General features: G+C 37.9%; 1 protein-coding gene and 1 long non-coding RNA gene across 3 annotated transcripts in view; one reads left to right on the top strand and one right to left on the bottom strand.

The window, feature by feature from the left end:
• LOC123702265 overlaps positions 1-15,323 on the bottom strand; it is a 70,610-nt gene that overhangs the window by 15,240 nt on the left and 40,047 nt on the right. The window contains exons 14-19 of the mRNA XM_045649957.1: positions 14,411-14,549; positions 13,590-13,735; positions 12,733-12,856; positions 12,565-12,646; positions 12,352-12,477; positions 11,853-11,998 (exon numbers count right to left, since the gene is read on the bottom strand). Coding sequence (XP_045505913.1) covers positions 11,853-11,998; positions 12,352-12,477; positions 12,565-12,646; positions 12,733-12,856; positions 13,590-13,735; positions 14,411-14,549 — 763 coding nt within the window. The remainder of the gene's footprint in view (positions 1-11,852; positions 11,999-12,351; positions 12,478-12,564; positions 12,647-12,732; positions 12,857-13,589; positions 13,736-14,410; positions 14,550-15,323) is intronic.
• Positions 2,839-3,614, top strand: LOC123702205. 2 transcript variants are annotated; one of them, XR_006752833.1, is made up of 2 exons: positions 2,839-3,129; positions 3,515-3,614. It is a non-coding gene; the product is annotated as an uncharacterized LOC123702205 (long non-coding RNA). The 2 variants fall into 2 exon arrangements; XR_006752834.1 differs by having other exon boundaries at positions 2,839-3,198.

Here is a 15,323-nt window from a genome sequence, read left to right as displayed (position 1 = left end):
TCTTTGTAAATAAATTTCTGGACTGTCTACAGAACTTGGCACACATTTAGATCTCATTTCTTTTTTTGGCAAATTAAAGCGCATCACACACGGTGAAGATACTATAATATTTTATGTTAAGATTCTCTAATATAAAATATTACAGTATCTTAAGGTATCCGGTATCAGCGTTCTGACCATCATTTTTCTTTTTGTCATTGCGTACTAAGACCCCTGTAGAACCGCCATCCTGTTACAAATGACCCGAAATTTTGTGTTAAATTTAAGTCAACGATTGAACTCGGCTGCAATTTTTACATTTATGTTTTTGGTGGGATTTATTTTTCTAAACTATTTTATGTTCACCTCAGTTTGTGTATGAATTTTTTAAAACACCAACACGTGGGCGTGATCATGTTATTTATTTTTCAAGTTATTTAAGCTTAACCTCTGTCATAATATACTTGGTATATACTATGTGCGTCATTAATATCTGACTGTTTCGAGAATTGGGTCAAAATAAAATAGAGTGTAAATAAAATTAAACAATTGAGTAAAAGTATAAAATTTCATAATCATAACACGTTGGGGGGCGTCCATAAATTACGTGAGGTGTTTTTTTAAATTTTCTGCCCCTCCCTACCCCCCTGGTGAGATGTCGTGAGATTTTATTCAACCCCCTCCCCCATCCCCGAATCTCACGTGAGATTTTTCAAAATGTGAGTTTCTTACGTAAACGCGTTGGATTGTTATTGTAAAAAGAAAAAACAAAGGACATTGGGCACAATCTGACCCGTTTTGTGAAATGCGCGTACAAAAACCAAACTAGGTTTTAACTGTTAACACGTGAAACCCCACTTTCAATAAAATATATTTTTTTTCTTTATATACTATGGGAGTAAAAAGTTACAGTACAATAAAAAATCTATGTTTTTGTGAGATATCCTTACATGACATCCAGGGCCGTCTTAGACTATGCCGGGGCCCTTGGGCACACAAGAATTGGGGGCCCCTTTGAAATATAAAGAAATCAAACTAGGTACGCAAATTTTTTCCCACAATTATATATGTTTTTGCCCTAAATTGAAACTTAAAGAAGTAATAAGAAAACTTAAAGAAAATTTCTATGTAAAATTTTTGCTCCATTTTTTTATACATTTTACAAAAAAGTTACTTATGACCAATCTTGTATTATAATATGGTCTTTTGAGGAAACTTTTTTTCCTTATTTTTTTTTATATAATTCATTTGAAACGCTGCTGCTGTAATGGCGCTCCAAAGTTGACTTTAATTAAATTTAATTAAGAAATATTTTAAGAATTACTTTTTCAAATTACCTTTCTCTTTGAATTTATATTTTAGGTTTTATGGCAGTCAAATGCTTTATAAATAAAATATAAATTCAACAAAAAAGGTCGTGTTCCATCGTTACAATATTGTATTCACTGAAAAGTGCTTCATATTGGTTGAGATGGTTGTTAAATCATCTCAATAGATGGCGTGCGGTGTGTCCCTTAAGACACATAAAACTGAACGAATAGAATAAATTCGGTTGCTCCGGCGGGTCACGAGTGGCTGAGTTGGTCAAGCATCCGCCCCGGAATGGCGCGAAGGATGCGGGTTCGAGTCCCGCCTCGTGATCGAATTTTTTCTATTTTTTATAAATTTATAACTTTCTCTTTTTCAAATTTATCTTTTTAATTTGCATCTGGATTTTTTCTTTCGTAGCCGTTTCATATTGATCAAAATTATTGCGTGCGTTATTAACATAATTTATTCAAAGCCTAGGCAAATGGCAAAAGTCAAAACGCTTGTCATCTATTCGTATAGAAATGGTCCGGTGTGAACAGAGTTCACTAAATTCTAGGACCTTCAAAACTACAAAATTTCATATCCAGCAGAAAATTAGTAAAATTGTTCAAAGGAATAAGGATTACTAAAAATAAAATTCAAAATTAACTGTCATTCCGGTACGTGAATTAAAAAACATAATCCAGGTTATAAATAAATAAAAAAATAGGTGATTTCGCGATTTATACTGAAACGATAAGTTTTATCATAAAATCATTTAGGTGTGAAGTGATTTAAGAAACGTGTGCATATTATAAGGATGGGATGAGTTTATAAATCGTTATATCTTAGAAAATGGTAGGAAGCTACATCTTAGGAAAATAATGTATTGATTCTTTTGTATAGATAATTTTATGATCTACAATTTGGGTAAAAGTGGTTATATGATAAAACTTACCGTTTCGGTAAAAATCACGAAAAACCTATATCTGTTGACTTTTAGGAAAAAATTTTTTCGTAGTAATAGAAGGTCGGGAAATTTTAATATATTTTTGAAGTGAAACTTCTTTAGGCGCGTTGAGAGTAAAATTTCAAGGTCGCATCATAACAATACCGTAACGTCATGGAGTAATTCAACGATTTTGGTATCTTATAATCTTGCCAAAGAAGTGGGCTATTTAGCACCGAAATAATTTTTCAAATCGGACCAGTAGTTCCCGAGATTAGCGCGTTCAAACAAAAAAACAAACTCTTCAGCTTTATTATATTAAGTATAGATTGTGTTTTTAATAATTTCACCAAATTTCGACTGGATGGGAATTTTGGTCGTGGTCGTCGTCGTCCTCGGTAATGTGACCGAAACATTAGCAAAACGTCATAAGCTTATATCAATTAGTATCAATAGTCGATTCTATTCTCTAGCGTTTCTGCCACTTGTCTAGAGGCCCAGAGATTAAAGTTTTGTCACAACGCCCTTGTATGCTATTCTGTAAACTTAGACTTGTTAGTAATTTTCATAAATCTCAAAATAATTCAAGTACAGTGCGACATAAAAGAGATGAAATTAATTAATTTGGAACTAATTTTTTTTTCATTATCTGGCAACCCTAAATTTTCAATGCAGCTGTCAAATTGAATAAAAATTTGTTGTTTTTTTGGTGAAGTTGAGAATTCTTAAGATAAAATTGTAATTTTGAACAAGAAATTTACTCAAAAAAGGAGAAATCATGAAAAAGGTTAAACGTAGCGGTGTCCGTGATGCCATGTATAAAGTTTTAATTCGGTGTTTCTCATAATTTCAAGCTGAAAAACGAGAAAAATATTTGGAAAACGTTTTAAAACGTACAGCAGATTATACCGGTGAGATTCCATTTGTTTTTGCTCAGTACTACGTAAAATAGAATATTCTATTAGTGACGAGTGTTTAATGTACGTATCTAGGGCGATTATTACGTTTTTGAAATTTAATTTGAGGTTATTTGTATGTAAACAAAAACTAGTTTTTATAGTGCGACCAGCACAATTTGAGTCAAGAAGTTATATCCAATCCAACCAGCCTTAAATAGTATAGTGATAACTATTTTCATACAACTACCTATGAATCCTTACTTACTACTCTAGAGTGGCGCAGGGACCCAAAGTGACTCTTGGCCTCCGACATAAAAAAAATATTTTTAAGCTACTAAATAAATATGTTCAATGCACTATGTATTTGATTTTATTCATCTTAATTCGTTTGTTATAGGGGTTTCTGAAAGCACAGTACGCAGGATAGTGGAGCAATGGAGTAAAAATGAGTGAGAATATCTACAAAAAATAAATAAAAATATGTAGTTTTCAAATCACCTTGTTTTTTTTTTACCTGACGGACCCAGAAGGAGGGTAATGTGTTTGAGCCTAAGGTTTGAGCTGTATGTATGTATGTTTGTTTGTTCGTATGTTTGATTCTATGTGCGCCTCTGCAGTCTAAATGGCTTGACCGATTTCTATAAACTAATTCCAAATACATTTAAGTAAAATTTGACCTAGGTAGGTTATTTAAAATACTAATGTATTTTTGTCTTAAATTTACACGATGATCAATGAAACAACTTTAAATCGCGGTATTTATTACTTTTAATATTTTGATTTTTATTCTATAGTATCAAGATCGCTTGCGTCGCAGTATCAGTGTTGCTATATGAGCGACGGTGGCGCCCTCATTTTTTTTCATCTCTTTTGTGTCGCACTGTAAAAATATATTATATTACGTTAATAAGTAAATAAATAATTCGAGTAAATGTCTGATAAGTTAATTATAATGGTGTTCGAATCACTCGAATTATTCCATGCCTTGTAATAACATAGATGTTTTGATTCGAATAAATCTGAAAATGATCTGACGTTCTGGCAATAAAAAGCTGTATTGCTTTTTAATAAAATATTTTGAGATTTATGTGAGAAAAATTGTCAGTCCTACATCTCCTCCAGGGGGGCCCCCTGACGATGGGGGGCCCTGGGCACTGGCCCCCTGTGCCCCTATGGTAAAGACGGCACTGATGACATCCTCAATTATGAATTGAATCACTGGGTACATTCGACCAGACTAATCGCTAATTATCGATTGCGAATTATCTGCTGAACGCACCCAAAAATTCGATGACTTTCAGCGACTTGCTAGCAATCGGACACCGTTTTTCCATTGCATTTGATTTTTGATTGATCAGTGACTTAGCGATAAGTCTGCTTGAATGCACCCATTTATTATTACGGCTACCTGCTCCGTACTTAGTTTTTTTTCCATAGTCCCTACATTAATATTTGATTAACAGTAATAATTGATTACCCAAAATAATGAAAAGTTATTAATAATATGTAAAAAAGATAATCTATAGTCTATACTATAAAAATGAATCGCAAAATGTGTTGGTAAGCGCATAACTCGAGAACGGTTGATCCGATTTCGTTAATTCTTTTTTTATAATATTCCATGAAGTACGAGGATGGTTCTTATGGAGAGAAAACTTCAACATGTACCACGGGCGAAGCCGGGGCGGACCGCTAGTTATTAATAAAAAATATACAGACTTGGATAATACATTTTTTTTTTTTTTCCTGACTGACAGTACCCACTTTAATGCGACCCATACTATCGTAAACTAGAGACATTACTCTGTCTATTCCACCCTATTTCATTTCTGTACAGCGTGGGTATAGTTTTCATACTATGGTGCCCAGTGACCTTTGCATCGTGCTTTTATTTACGACTAGTTAAGAGTAATCAATATTGCTGAGAGTTTAATTATGTGTAATAAAAAATTAACAATAGAATACTTAAATCGTAATGTAATTATAAAAAGAATATCTACTCTAATTCAGTCCATGGAGAATCATGCACGTTCTCAAGAGAGACTATTGGAACCAACATTTCCATATGATTTTCAGTAAAATCATCTGCTCCTTCAACTTCGTTCTGATCTAGCCACTCTAAGCCATTTGCACTTGCACAATGTAACTCATTAGCTCGTCTTGTGACAATCCGTGAGCGTCGCACTTTGCGGAACATACGCGCTTGCTTAGCTGGTGCAATGTGGGCTGATCGCCTGTGCTCTGCAGCTCTTGTGCTAGATGCAAAGTAAATACCGCATGTACTGCAGCATCTTTTCTCTAAATCATCACGTACACTTGGGCAATAGAGATCATAAGGCGTGCTGATGAAACCATTCAGCGGTTGAATCGGTAGGCACTAGGCAGTGGCGTATTAGAAATGGAGCAAATAACTTTCCGTCATGCTCTTTAAAGTCCGGAATTGTCAAATGTCCATAAACTTGAGTGATAGGGTATGGAGGTGGCAGAAAACGAATTAGTTAATGATCTTAATCGTACTACGATTACGCTTAAGGTTGTTGTAACAGTGAAACGATTTTGAGGATTTGGACGTTCTCCCCGCGCTAGCCAAGCACCCCCGCTTCATTTTTACGTGCGCAGAGCGCGAGCGTGATCCGCGCTATCGCAACTATCCGCTCGCGTCGCGTTCCGCAGCAGCTCGGGCATTTTTATTACCCGACTAAAAAGAAGGGTTATGTTTTTCGCGCCTATCTTTGTATGTATCTAATATTCTTTATACTCTGATATCTTCCGAACCACTGGATGGATTTCTTTATTTAGGGTATCGTTAGATTCGTCGTATTAGGCCAAGTTTTTTTAGATAGGTGACAATAAAAAAGAAAAATATGGGGTGCTAGACTAAAATACAAAAAAAAAATATTTTTCTGCAATACGGGTATCAAATTAAAGGTATCATAATAAGGATTCCAAAAAAGTGTATCATGCTTATATTACTTACAATAATAAAACAACATAGATTTATTTTTGTGAAATGAAATCAGTGATGATAGGTGAACGAAATTTTAAGAGAAAAGCGCCTGAAGGAAATGCAATTTTATTAACATTGTAATTTTTTCAGGTGCTATTAAAAACTTTATTTTACTTTTTTATACTGAATTTACTATTTTAATAGTTTAAAAAGGTAAAATTGAACTTTATAGGTCGTGGAGTTGAGAGTCGTAAATTTTTGAGTTACGAATTTTTGAAAATCGGAAAATGTTAAAAATGTACTTTAAGGGCCGTCGAGTTGGACAACCAAAATTTTTTTGGAGAAAGGTCTATGCCGAAGTAACTGACCCGTAATATCTTAACCTGCGGAGATTTATAGTTTTTTAGAAATTAATTATTAAAGTTTCATAATTTTTCATACAATTTCGAGCAACCATCTTGACATTTGTTTTTTTTTTGTTGCGTTTCGTTACCTACGTACGTAGTTTTACCTACCTAAGTACGTTTTAACCTACGTTGTTTTTTTTTTGAGTGGAAATATCGCCCTAAAGTCGCTTCAAGAGTTAACCTAACACGCTCGTCGCTTCGCTCCTCGCTACCTATTTGAATACTAAAAGTAAAAGTTAATCGATTTTAAAAACTGAAGCAAGTGAGCTATAAAAATAACTATAAAATTGTTATAAAAACATTGTTATTTTGGCTAAAAACATTCAATAACATGTAAATTAATTAAATAAAAAAAATCATGGGTATAAGAGTTGTACTTGCAAAAACGAAACGCAACAAAAAAAAAAACAAATGTCAAGATGGTTGCTCGAAATTGCATGAAAAATTATGAAACTTTAATTATTAATTTCTAAAAAACTATAAGTCTCCGCAGGTTAAGATTTTACATGTCAGTTACTTAGGCATAGACCTTTCTCCAAAAAAATTTTGGTTGCCCAACTCGACGGCCCTTAAAGTACATTTTAGCCCGGAAAATAAGTAAGTATAGAAAGTTACTCCATCTTATTTTTGTTACGCATATTTATTGTTTTGACTTCAGAATGGCGGGACCACTTTGTTTATAGAATATCTTGAAATCCTGTTAGAGTAGAAGTTTTTTAGGAAAGTATAAAATAGTACCTAATAATTATTATGCACTACTAGATTTCCGCCCGCGGCTTATCCGCATAGTTCCCGTTCCCGTGAGATTTTCGGGATAAAAACTGTCCTATGTGTTAATCCAAGTTACCCTCTATATGTGTGCTAAATTTCATTGTAATCGGTTCAGTAGTTTTTACGTGAAAGAGTAACAAACATCCATACATCCATACAAACTTTCGAATATTAGTAGGAACTAGGATTATAGATACACTAGATTTCCGCCCGCGGCTTCGCCCGCGTTTGCAAAGGAAAACCCGCATAGTTCCCGTTCCCGTGGGATTTCCGGGATAAAAACTATCCTATGTGTTAATCCAAGTTACCCTCTATATGTGTGCTAAATTTCATTGTAATCGGTTCAGTAGTTTTTACGTGAAAGAGTAACAAACATCCATACATCCATACATCCATACTTACAAACTTTCGCATTTATAATATTAGTAGGATAATTTTCAAAATGCCTGAGGAAGTCCCGCCATCTTGACGTAACGGGTGTAGGGTGTAGGGCTTTGACCTACTAAGCTAATCAATGTGCACTAAAAAGCATAAAATAAAAAAGTTGTTAAAAAACCCGATTGAGAAAAAAACAAGTTCAAAACAAGATTTCTAATAGAAAACATAGTTAGTAGCAGGCGGGCACATATTCGCAAACATAGTTAAAATAAAACTTAACTATGTGAAACCACGCGCACGCACAAAATTGGCCAAAAAAAATTGCACAATATTGCCATCCACAATCAGGCAAAATACAATTTTAGAGAATGAGCAGCACAACCTCCTCGTCCGACAGTTCGAGCTACAGTGCCGCCCGTCGCCTGCGCACGGACCCGCTCATTTCATTTCATTTAGAAAACAGTAAATAATTATTTGTAGCTCACTAAGAACTTGCATTGTCTCGCCAAACGTACAATTTATGACAATCACCTTTTAAAATATTATTGTGAAAGAAAAATAGCAAAACTCCATACCGTTTAGACGGAGTTACGAAAATTCAAACAAGAAATGCTCCACTTTGGAATATTTTTTCGGACATTATTTTTATAGATAGAATTATTTCAAACGTTGAAATTAAAGTTTAAGGTCTAATAAGTAACATATATTTTTTTTGGACATTTATATTCACTAACCGAAGAGTAGTTAGACGAATAAAACAGGCAATTGGCAGTAAGTAGCCCCTTAAGATTAAATCTTAAGCATATACAATCTGGATTAAATAGACCAAAATACAAGCGCGGATCCAGGGGGGGGGGGGGGGGCAGGGGGGTCATGACCCCCCCTCGGCTAGGTCCAAGACCTAACTGGACCACTAAATTAATAATAACTTTTTTAAATTAACAAATGAATATTGTTCAACATGATGTTTTTATTAACTTTTGAACAATAAAATCAATTACAAACGGACAATGACCTATTATACTAGTAGACGCGGCATACGCCAACATCATTGCACTAAAAACAGCGTAAATAATACATACCTACTTACTAACGCATTATCACCAATACAGTTGTTCTCTCTTTCACTCTCACGCACGAGACATAATACATGTCTCACTCATGTACTTCGTAATAACAACTGCCGAATAAAATATAAAAAGAACGTCCAGCTACGACGCTGAATGGTGCGTGACTAAGTGAAACTCGGGCACTTAGCTGAGTTTTTTCTTGCCAAAATAGAGAGCGGGTAACGTATCTAGCTTTTTTATATATCATAGCAAACGGAAGAGAATATAACAATAAAATCGGCCAAGTGCGAGTCGCGCGACCGAGGGCTCCGAACAAAGTAACCTTTTTTTTATTATGCTGGAATTACTATAAAATGTATTTTTTGCAATTTTTCCTTAATCTGTATTCTGTACTAGACATTGGTTTAAACCAAATTTCAAGTGTATTCTCTCTCTGTGTTCACGGACAGCACAATGTAGGTTTTGATTCCCTTGCGATAGTCGTAATTTGCGATAATTTGCAGCATAAACGGCTGTATCATTTGATTGCATTGGCTTATAAGTTTGATTTTTCATAGCTTGAAGGTAACGTAGATTTGAGTATTCGATATAAATTTCAGCTTGATACCTCCACGCATTCCTGTGAAAAGGGTTTTGACAGACAGACAAACTTTTAAATTCATAAAGATATTATGTAATTAAAAATTATTATTTTTGCATTTATTCCTCTCTGTGTTATAAGATATTGCTTTGTACCGAATTTCAAGATTCTGAGTTTACGGGAAGTCTAACCTACAATGTAGGTTTTGAGTTTTGATAACCTTGCGAATGTCGAAATTTGCGAAAATTTTCAGCATTTACGGCTGTACCTATCTTCTTAGTAGCACAGACAACTCCGTTGTTCCCATCGGTGGCAAGTCCCAGCCCTGGTTTGGTCACTCTTGTAAAACGGCATCACGCCGAAAACGGGATTGTTACCAAGCCTGGGCCAGTGCCCTTGTGTCTAGTGATCCAGACGTCCGTACTCTTAAGAGAGAACTAAACTCGGCCTCTAGGTCTTTCAAAAGAGCTATTGCAAGAGCTAAGTCTGAGCATATCGCAAAGCTTGGCGAGAAACTCGACTTCCTTCGGGAACACGAGCCTTTTGGGCACTCGCCAAAGCTGTGCAAGGAAACTTTTGTCGGCCTTCATTGCCATCTCTACGCATGGAGAATGACCTGTTGGCCCACACGGCAAAAGAGAAAGCTGACCTACTTAGCTCCCTTTTTGCCGCTAACTCGACTTTGGATGACATGGGGAAAGCACCACCTAACATCCCACGGTACAAGGGCTCAATGCCGGACATCAAGTTCACCCAGAGCGCTGTGCGTAAAGCACTTTTCGCTCTAGACATCCACAAGTCGAGTGGTCCCGACGGTATTCCTCCTATTGTGTTGAAGATGTGTGCACCTGAGTTGGCGCCGGTTCTCACGCGTCTTTTCCGGCACTCCTATTCCACAGGCGTCGTCCCGAATACATGGAAGACAGCTTTAGTGCATCCTATCCCGAAAAAAGGCGATCGCTCGGATCCGTCCAACTATCGACCCATAGCCATCACTTCCTTGCTCTCCAAGATGATGGAAACCATTATCAATCGCCAGGTGCTAAAATATCTGGAAGAGCGCCAGCTGATTAGTGACCAACAGTACGGTTTCCGTCGAGGCCGGTCAGCTGGTGATCTTCTGGTATATTTAACTCACCTGTGGGCGTCAGCGATTGAGAGCAAGGGGGAAGGCTTAGCTGTCAGCTTGGACATAGCGAAAGCTTTCGATCGGGTATGGCACAAAGCGCTTCTTGCGAAGCTTCCTTCCTACGGGCTTCCTGAGAAATTTTGCCAGTGGGTTGCCAGTTTTCTCACAGAGCGTAGCATGAGTGTCGTAGTCGACGGTTCATGCTCGGATCCTAAGCCTGTGAATGCTGGCGTCCCACAAGGCTGCGTTCTGTCTCCCACTCTGTTTCTTCTGCATATCAATGATATGCTGCTAGACGGTAGCATTCATTGCTATGCAGACGACAGTACTGGTGATGCAATATACACCGGCCACAGCAATATTTCTCAGGACCGCGTCATTGAGTGCCGGAACAACCTCGTGTCTTCAATAGAAACCTCCTTAGAAGAGTTATCTAACTGGGGCCGACGTAATTTAGTCCAATTCAACCCCAAGAAGAGGTCTGCGCGTTCACCGCAAAAAAACTTCCCTTTGTCGTAACTCCTCGTTTTCAGGGTATTCCTCTCTCTGCCACAACTAGTATCGGTATTCTTGGTCTCGAAATCTCGAGTAGCGTACAGTTCTCCTGTCATCTAGAAGGAAAAGCCAAATTGGCTTCACAGAAACTTGGTGTGCTCTGTCGAGCGGGGCAGTATTTCACGTCGCACCACCGCCTTATGCTTTATAAGGCGCAAGTCAGGCCGCACATGGAATACTGCTCCCACATCTGGGCCGGGGCACCCCAACAACACCTCCTTCCATTTGACCGTATACAAAGGAGAGCAGTACGACTCGTTAACGAGCCAAGTCTTACCGATCAGCTTGATACTTTGGCGCTGCGAAGAGACGTCGCTTCACTGTGCGTTTTCTATCGCATCTACAATGGGGAGTGCTCTGAGGAGCTGTTTGGAACAATACCTGCCGCTGAGTTCCATCATCGTACCGCACGTCATAAACTCAAATACCACCCACACCACCTTGACTCTTGGTGGTCGTCGACTGCGCGCTTCAAAAGAAGCTTCTTTCCGCGCACAACAAACTTATGGAATGAACTTCCTCATGCGGTGTTTCCAAACGGTTACGACTTAGGGACCTTCAAGAAAAGAGCGTACTCCTATCTTAAAGGCCGGCAACGCACTGATAATGTCCCTGGCATTGCTGGTGCGTATGGGCGACGTAGTACACTTTCCATCAGGTGACGCGTCTGCTCTGTTGCCTCCGCTTATATAAAAAAAAAAAAGCTCGTGAGAGATGTGCACTGGGCAACGGTCGGCGAACGAATGACCCGAGTCGTGCACGCGCGCTGCTTTATATCGGTTCGCCGTTCGTTATTTTTTAAAGCTTCGATGGTGGCGCCGTCATATATTACTTTTAATTTAATTTATTTAATATAATTGAACGAATGAATGAAACGCGAGATCGTGGCTCAGCGCACCGGCTATGAACTTGGCGAAGGGCTGATTGAAGTTGTTGGACACGGAGCGGGCGGCGAGTAACTGCGGGCAGCGGTTGCGCGCCGGCAGCCGCGCCAGCGCCGCGCGCACCACGTCCGCCACCACGCCGCGGTGCCGCCGGTGGCTCCTAGTGAGGTATGGGGTAGATGCATTATGCATACATTTGTTTCGCTGATCTATTTTCTAGTGATAAGTAGGTGATCGGCCTTCTGTGACCTCCCAGACCGAGACATTTTTTTCTTCGTCTCCACTGGGAATCGAACCCAGAACCCCTCACGCGTTTACAACAGCTGCACCGAGGGGGCCGAGCGGTCTGACCGTATAAGGTAAGGTCATAATATGGTATAAGATATTTATATTTTATGTTTCACGCTAAATATTCGAAGTATGAAGCGACTGAGGTACGAGAAGATTCCTCCATTTCGAGTCTTTCATCAATCGCAATAATATTACATAGACGAAAGTTTTGGATGCGCTCACCCCATGATGCGCACGAGCTTGTCGCGCTGCTTGCACCAACCGGACGCGGCGCAGAGCCGCATCGCCAGCAGCGCCGTCAGCAGGTAGCCGACGCTCACCGCGGGCGCCGGCAGCGACTCTTCCGCGCTGCGGAACGATCGTTTGTTATATCATTCATATTAAAACAACAAACCGCATAACGATTAAAAATATCGACACAAAATATACATTCACCTCACGATGGCCGGCCACTTCCGACGCATAGCGCTCAACAGATCCAAGTATAACAACAGGGTTTCGGCCTTCTTCAATTGAACTGCGGTTTAAATAAAATAAACAATTACGGTAACACAAAAAGCAATATTAGTTTTTACATTAGGGGAGCGTGCGGGGCTCGCTCACCGTCTTGCTGCAGCAGGCGCGGGGCCAGCATGTCGAGCGCGCTGTAGGCGACGTGCTGCAGCGCGGGCTGCGCGCCGCCCAGCGCCGCCAGCCCTGCTGCGCGCAGCTCCGCCGGCATCTCCTCCTATCGAACCGTTTGCCTTTTTATTATATTTGACTAGCCGGTTGGCTTGGTTGGTAGTGGCCCTGCTTTCCAAGCCAGAGCCTCAGACGTCGTGGGTTCGATCCCCACCCGGGGCAAATATTTGTGTGATGAACATAGATGTTTGCTCTGTGTCTGGGTGTTAATTGTCTATATAAGTATTTATTTAAAATTATATATGTAATGTATGTATGTTTATCAGCCATAAAACAAGCGAAAGCTTAGTATGGGATCAGATTGTGCCGTGTGTGAAAATTGTCCCGAAATATTTATTTATTTATAAAATATTTATTTATTTCTATAACCTTTTAACGGATTTTATACGAACTATCATCGACCTGCCCTTTAATTCTTTGTGCAGCCATTTCCATACGCTTCCGTAGCTGGTCCACTCAGCTAGTGGGCATATTGCCAATAAAAAAAGTAGTTTAGGTTAAGGTCTGGAGATGGTGGCGGCCCCAATTTTTACTCGGGGGCCTAATCAAAAAGAATAATAAAATGAAATACGTTTAAAAAATAAAAAAAAGATCCAAAGAAAATGAAACAAGTAGGTAGAACTTAAATATATGTATGTATGTATGCCACAATATAGGCCTGCCACTGAGTGCAATAGGTACACTAATACGATCCGTTAGAAAATTTTAATTTCTAAAAGTATAAAATAAGACTCGTAAAAATAAAAAACAAGAGAGTAAGTATGTACACGATAACTTACTAAATGAGTAAACCTCTTTAGGGGCGACAGATCGGGTTCGATGGCCAGTGTTTCGGCGAGTTTGAGCAGAGCGTCCGTCATCAACGCTTCGCAGATGCATAGCTCGTCCGCTGTTTCTCCTCTTTTCTTATTTTGTGTTCCAAAACCTAGGTTTGTTTAAAATGAAGCCATTATGAAAGTCTTATCTCGGTTATTTAATAATAGAAAGAAAGAAAATGCGTTTATTATGGTATGAGTCCACATTAAAAAGATAATGTTTCGTTTGCAAATAAATGTTACGTCTCGCTATCGATTATTATCTATAATATTGGAGGGGATTTCCAACGCCTGAAAATTAAAAGAATAAATACTTAGTTAAAATCTCTAAAAAAATAAGTAAGCACTTAATTTTTAACCGACTTCAAAAAAAAGGAGGAGGTTATCAAATCGGAAGGTGGCCATAGGAACTCAGTAATACATAATTAATACCTAATATCAAATCTTTTTTATTTTTTACTTTTCTGTTTTTGAAGTCGGTTTTTTTTAACGTAGTTTTTTTTATTAAATACTTTTTAGTATATTTTTCAACACGCCCAAACTCGATAAAGTTGAGTCAATATAATTTACTACATATTATTTAGATGTGCTATTTATTAAATAGGTTTGAAGTCGGTGCCAAGCACTAAGCACTTAGTATTAAGCCCGTGCACCGACATCAAACCTTTTTAGTAAATAGCACATCTAAATAATATGCAGTAATTAATAATATCAAATCTTTTTTATTTTTTACTTTTCCGTTTTTGAAGTCGGTTGTTTTTAACGTAGTTATTTTTTACACTCACGTAAAATGTTAAGGTAAACTTCGCCGACAAGTTTATACAAGTTTCGCAGGCTGGAATCTATATACGCGTCTCCCTCTCTGTTAGATTGATAATACATAGCCTTCACAATTCGAAAAGTCGGTAAAGCCAAAGTTGCGACCTGTAACAAAATGATAATCGTATGTCAGCATAAAGCGCGTCACACACGGTGAAGATACTATAATATTTTATGTTAAGATTCTCTAATATAAAATATTACAGTATCATAAGGTATCACACACGATTAAGATACGCTAGCGATACTAATTGTCAATTGGCGATATTTCGCTAAGGATTTGTTCACCCTACCAACGACGAAGACGACCATAAACAAAATTTTCATCCAGTCGCAATTTAACAAAATTGTGAAAAACACACTTAAAAATTAAATATTAAAATTTCCTGTCGTTCTGATGACTGGATTTTTTTTTTTGCGAATAATAAATGAAAACATAGATTTTTCGTAGAAACTGTGGCTCCTAGAAAAAAATGTATTAGAGGTTTTTTATAGATTGTTTTGTTGTCGTCATAGTCGTTGGTAGTGTGACCGAACCATTACTAAATTGTCATAAATAATGTATGTATTTGGTATATTAATATAACATCTTATAGGCCGGGAGATACTGACACAAAATTTCGGGTCATTTGTAACAGGATGGCGGTTCTACAGGGGTCTTAGTAGGCAATGACAAAAAGAAAAATGATGGTCAGAACGCTGATACCTGCGGACTAGTCGCGTGGGCGTTAGTTGAACTCGTCGGATAAATAGCGAAAGTCAAACGATTTGTAACACAAAAATTTTAGAATTTACCGATAGCCCATAAAAAAGATGTAGGCGGTAAAAAAAGAAAAAGTGCTGCCATACTTAACTTACCTACTAATTTATTCGTCACGC

Source organism: Colias croceus, chromosome 23 (genome assembly GCF_905220415.1).
Source record: "Colias croceus chromosome 23, ilColCroc2.1".
Taxonomy (NCBI): domain Eukaryota; kingdom Metazoa; phylum Arthropoda; class Insecta; order Lepidoptera; family Pieridae; genus Colias; species Colias croceus.
Note: the sequence above shows the minus strand (reverse complement) of the source record. Positions and strands in the feature narration are given on the sequence as shown.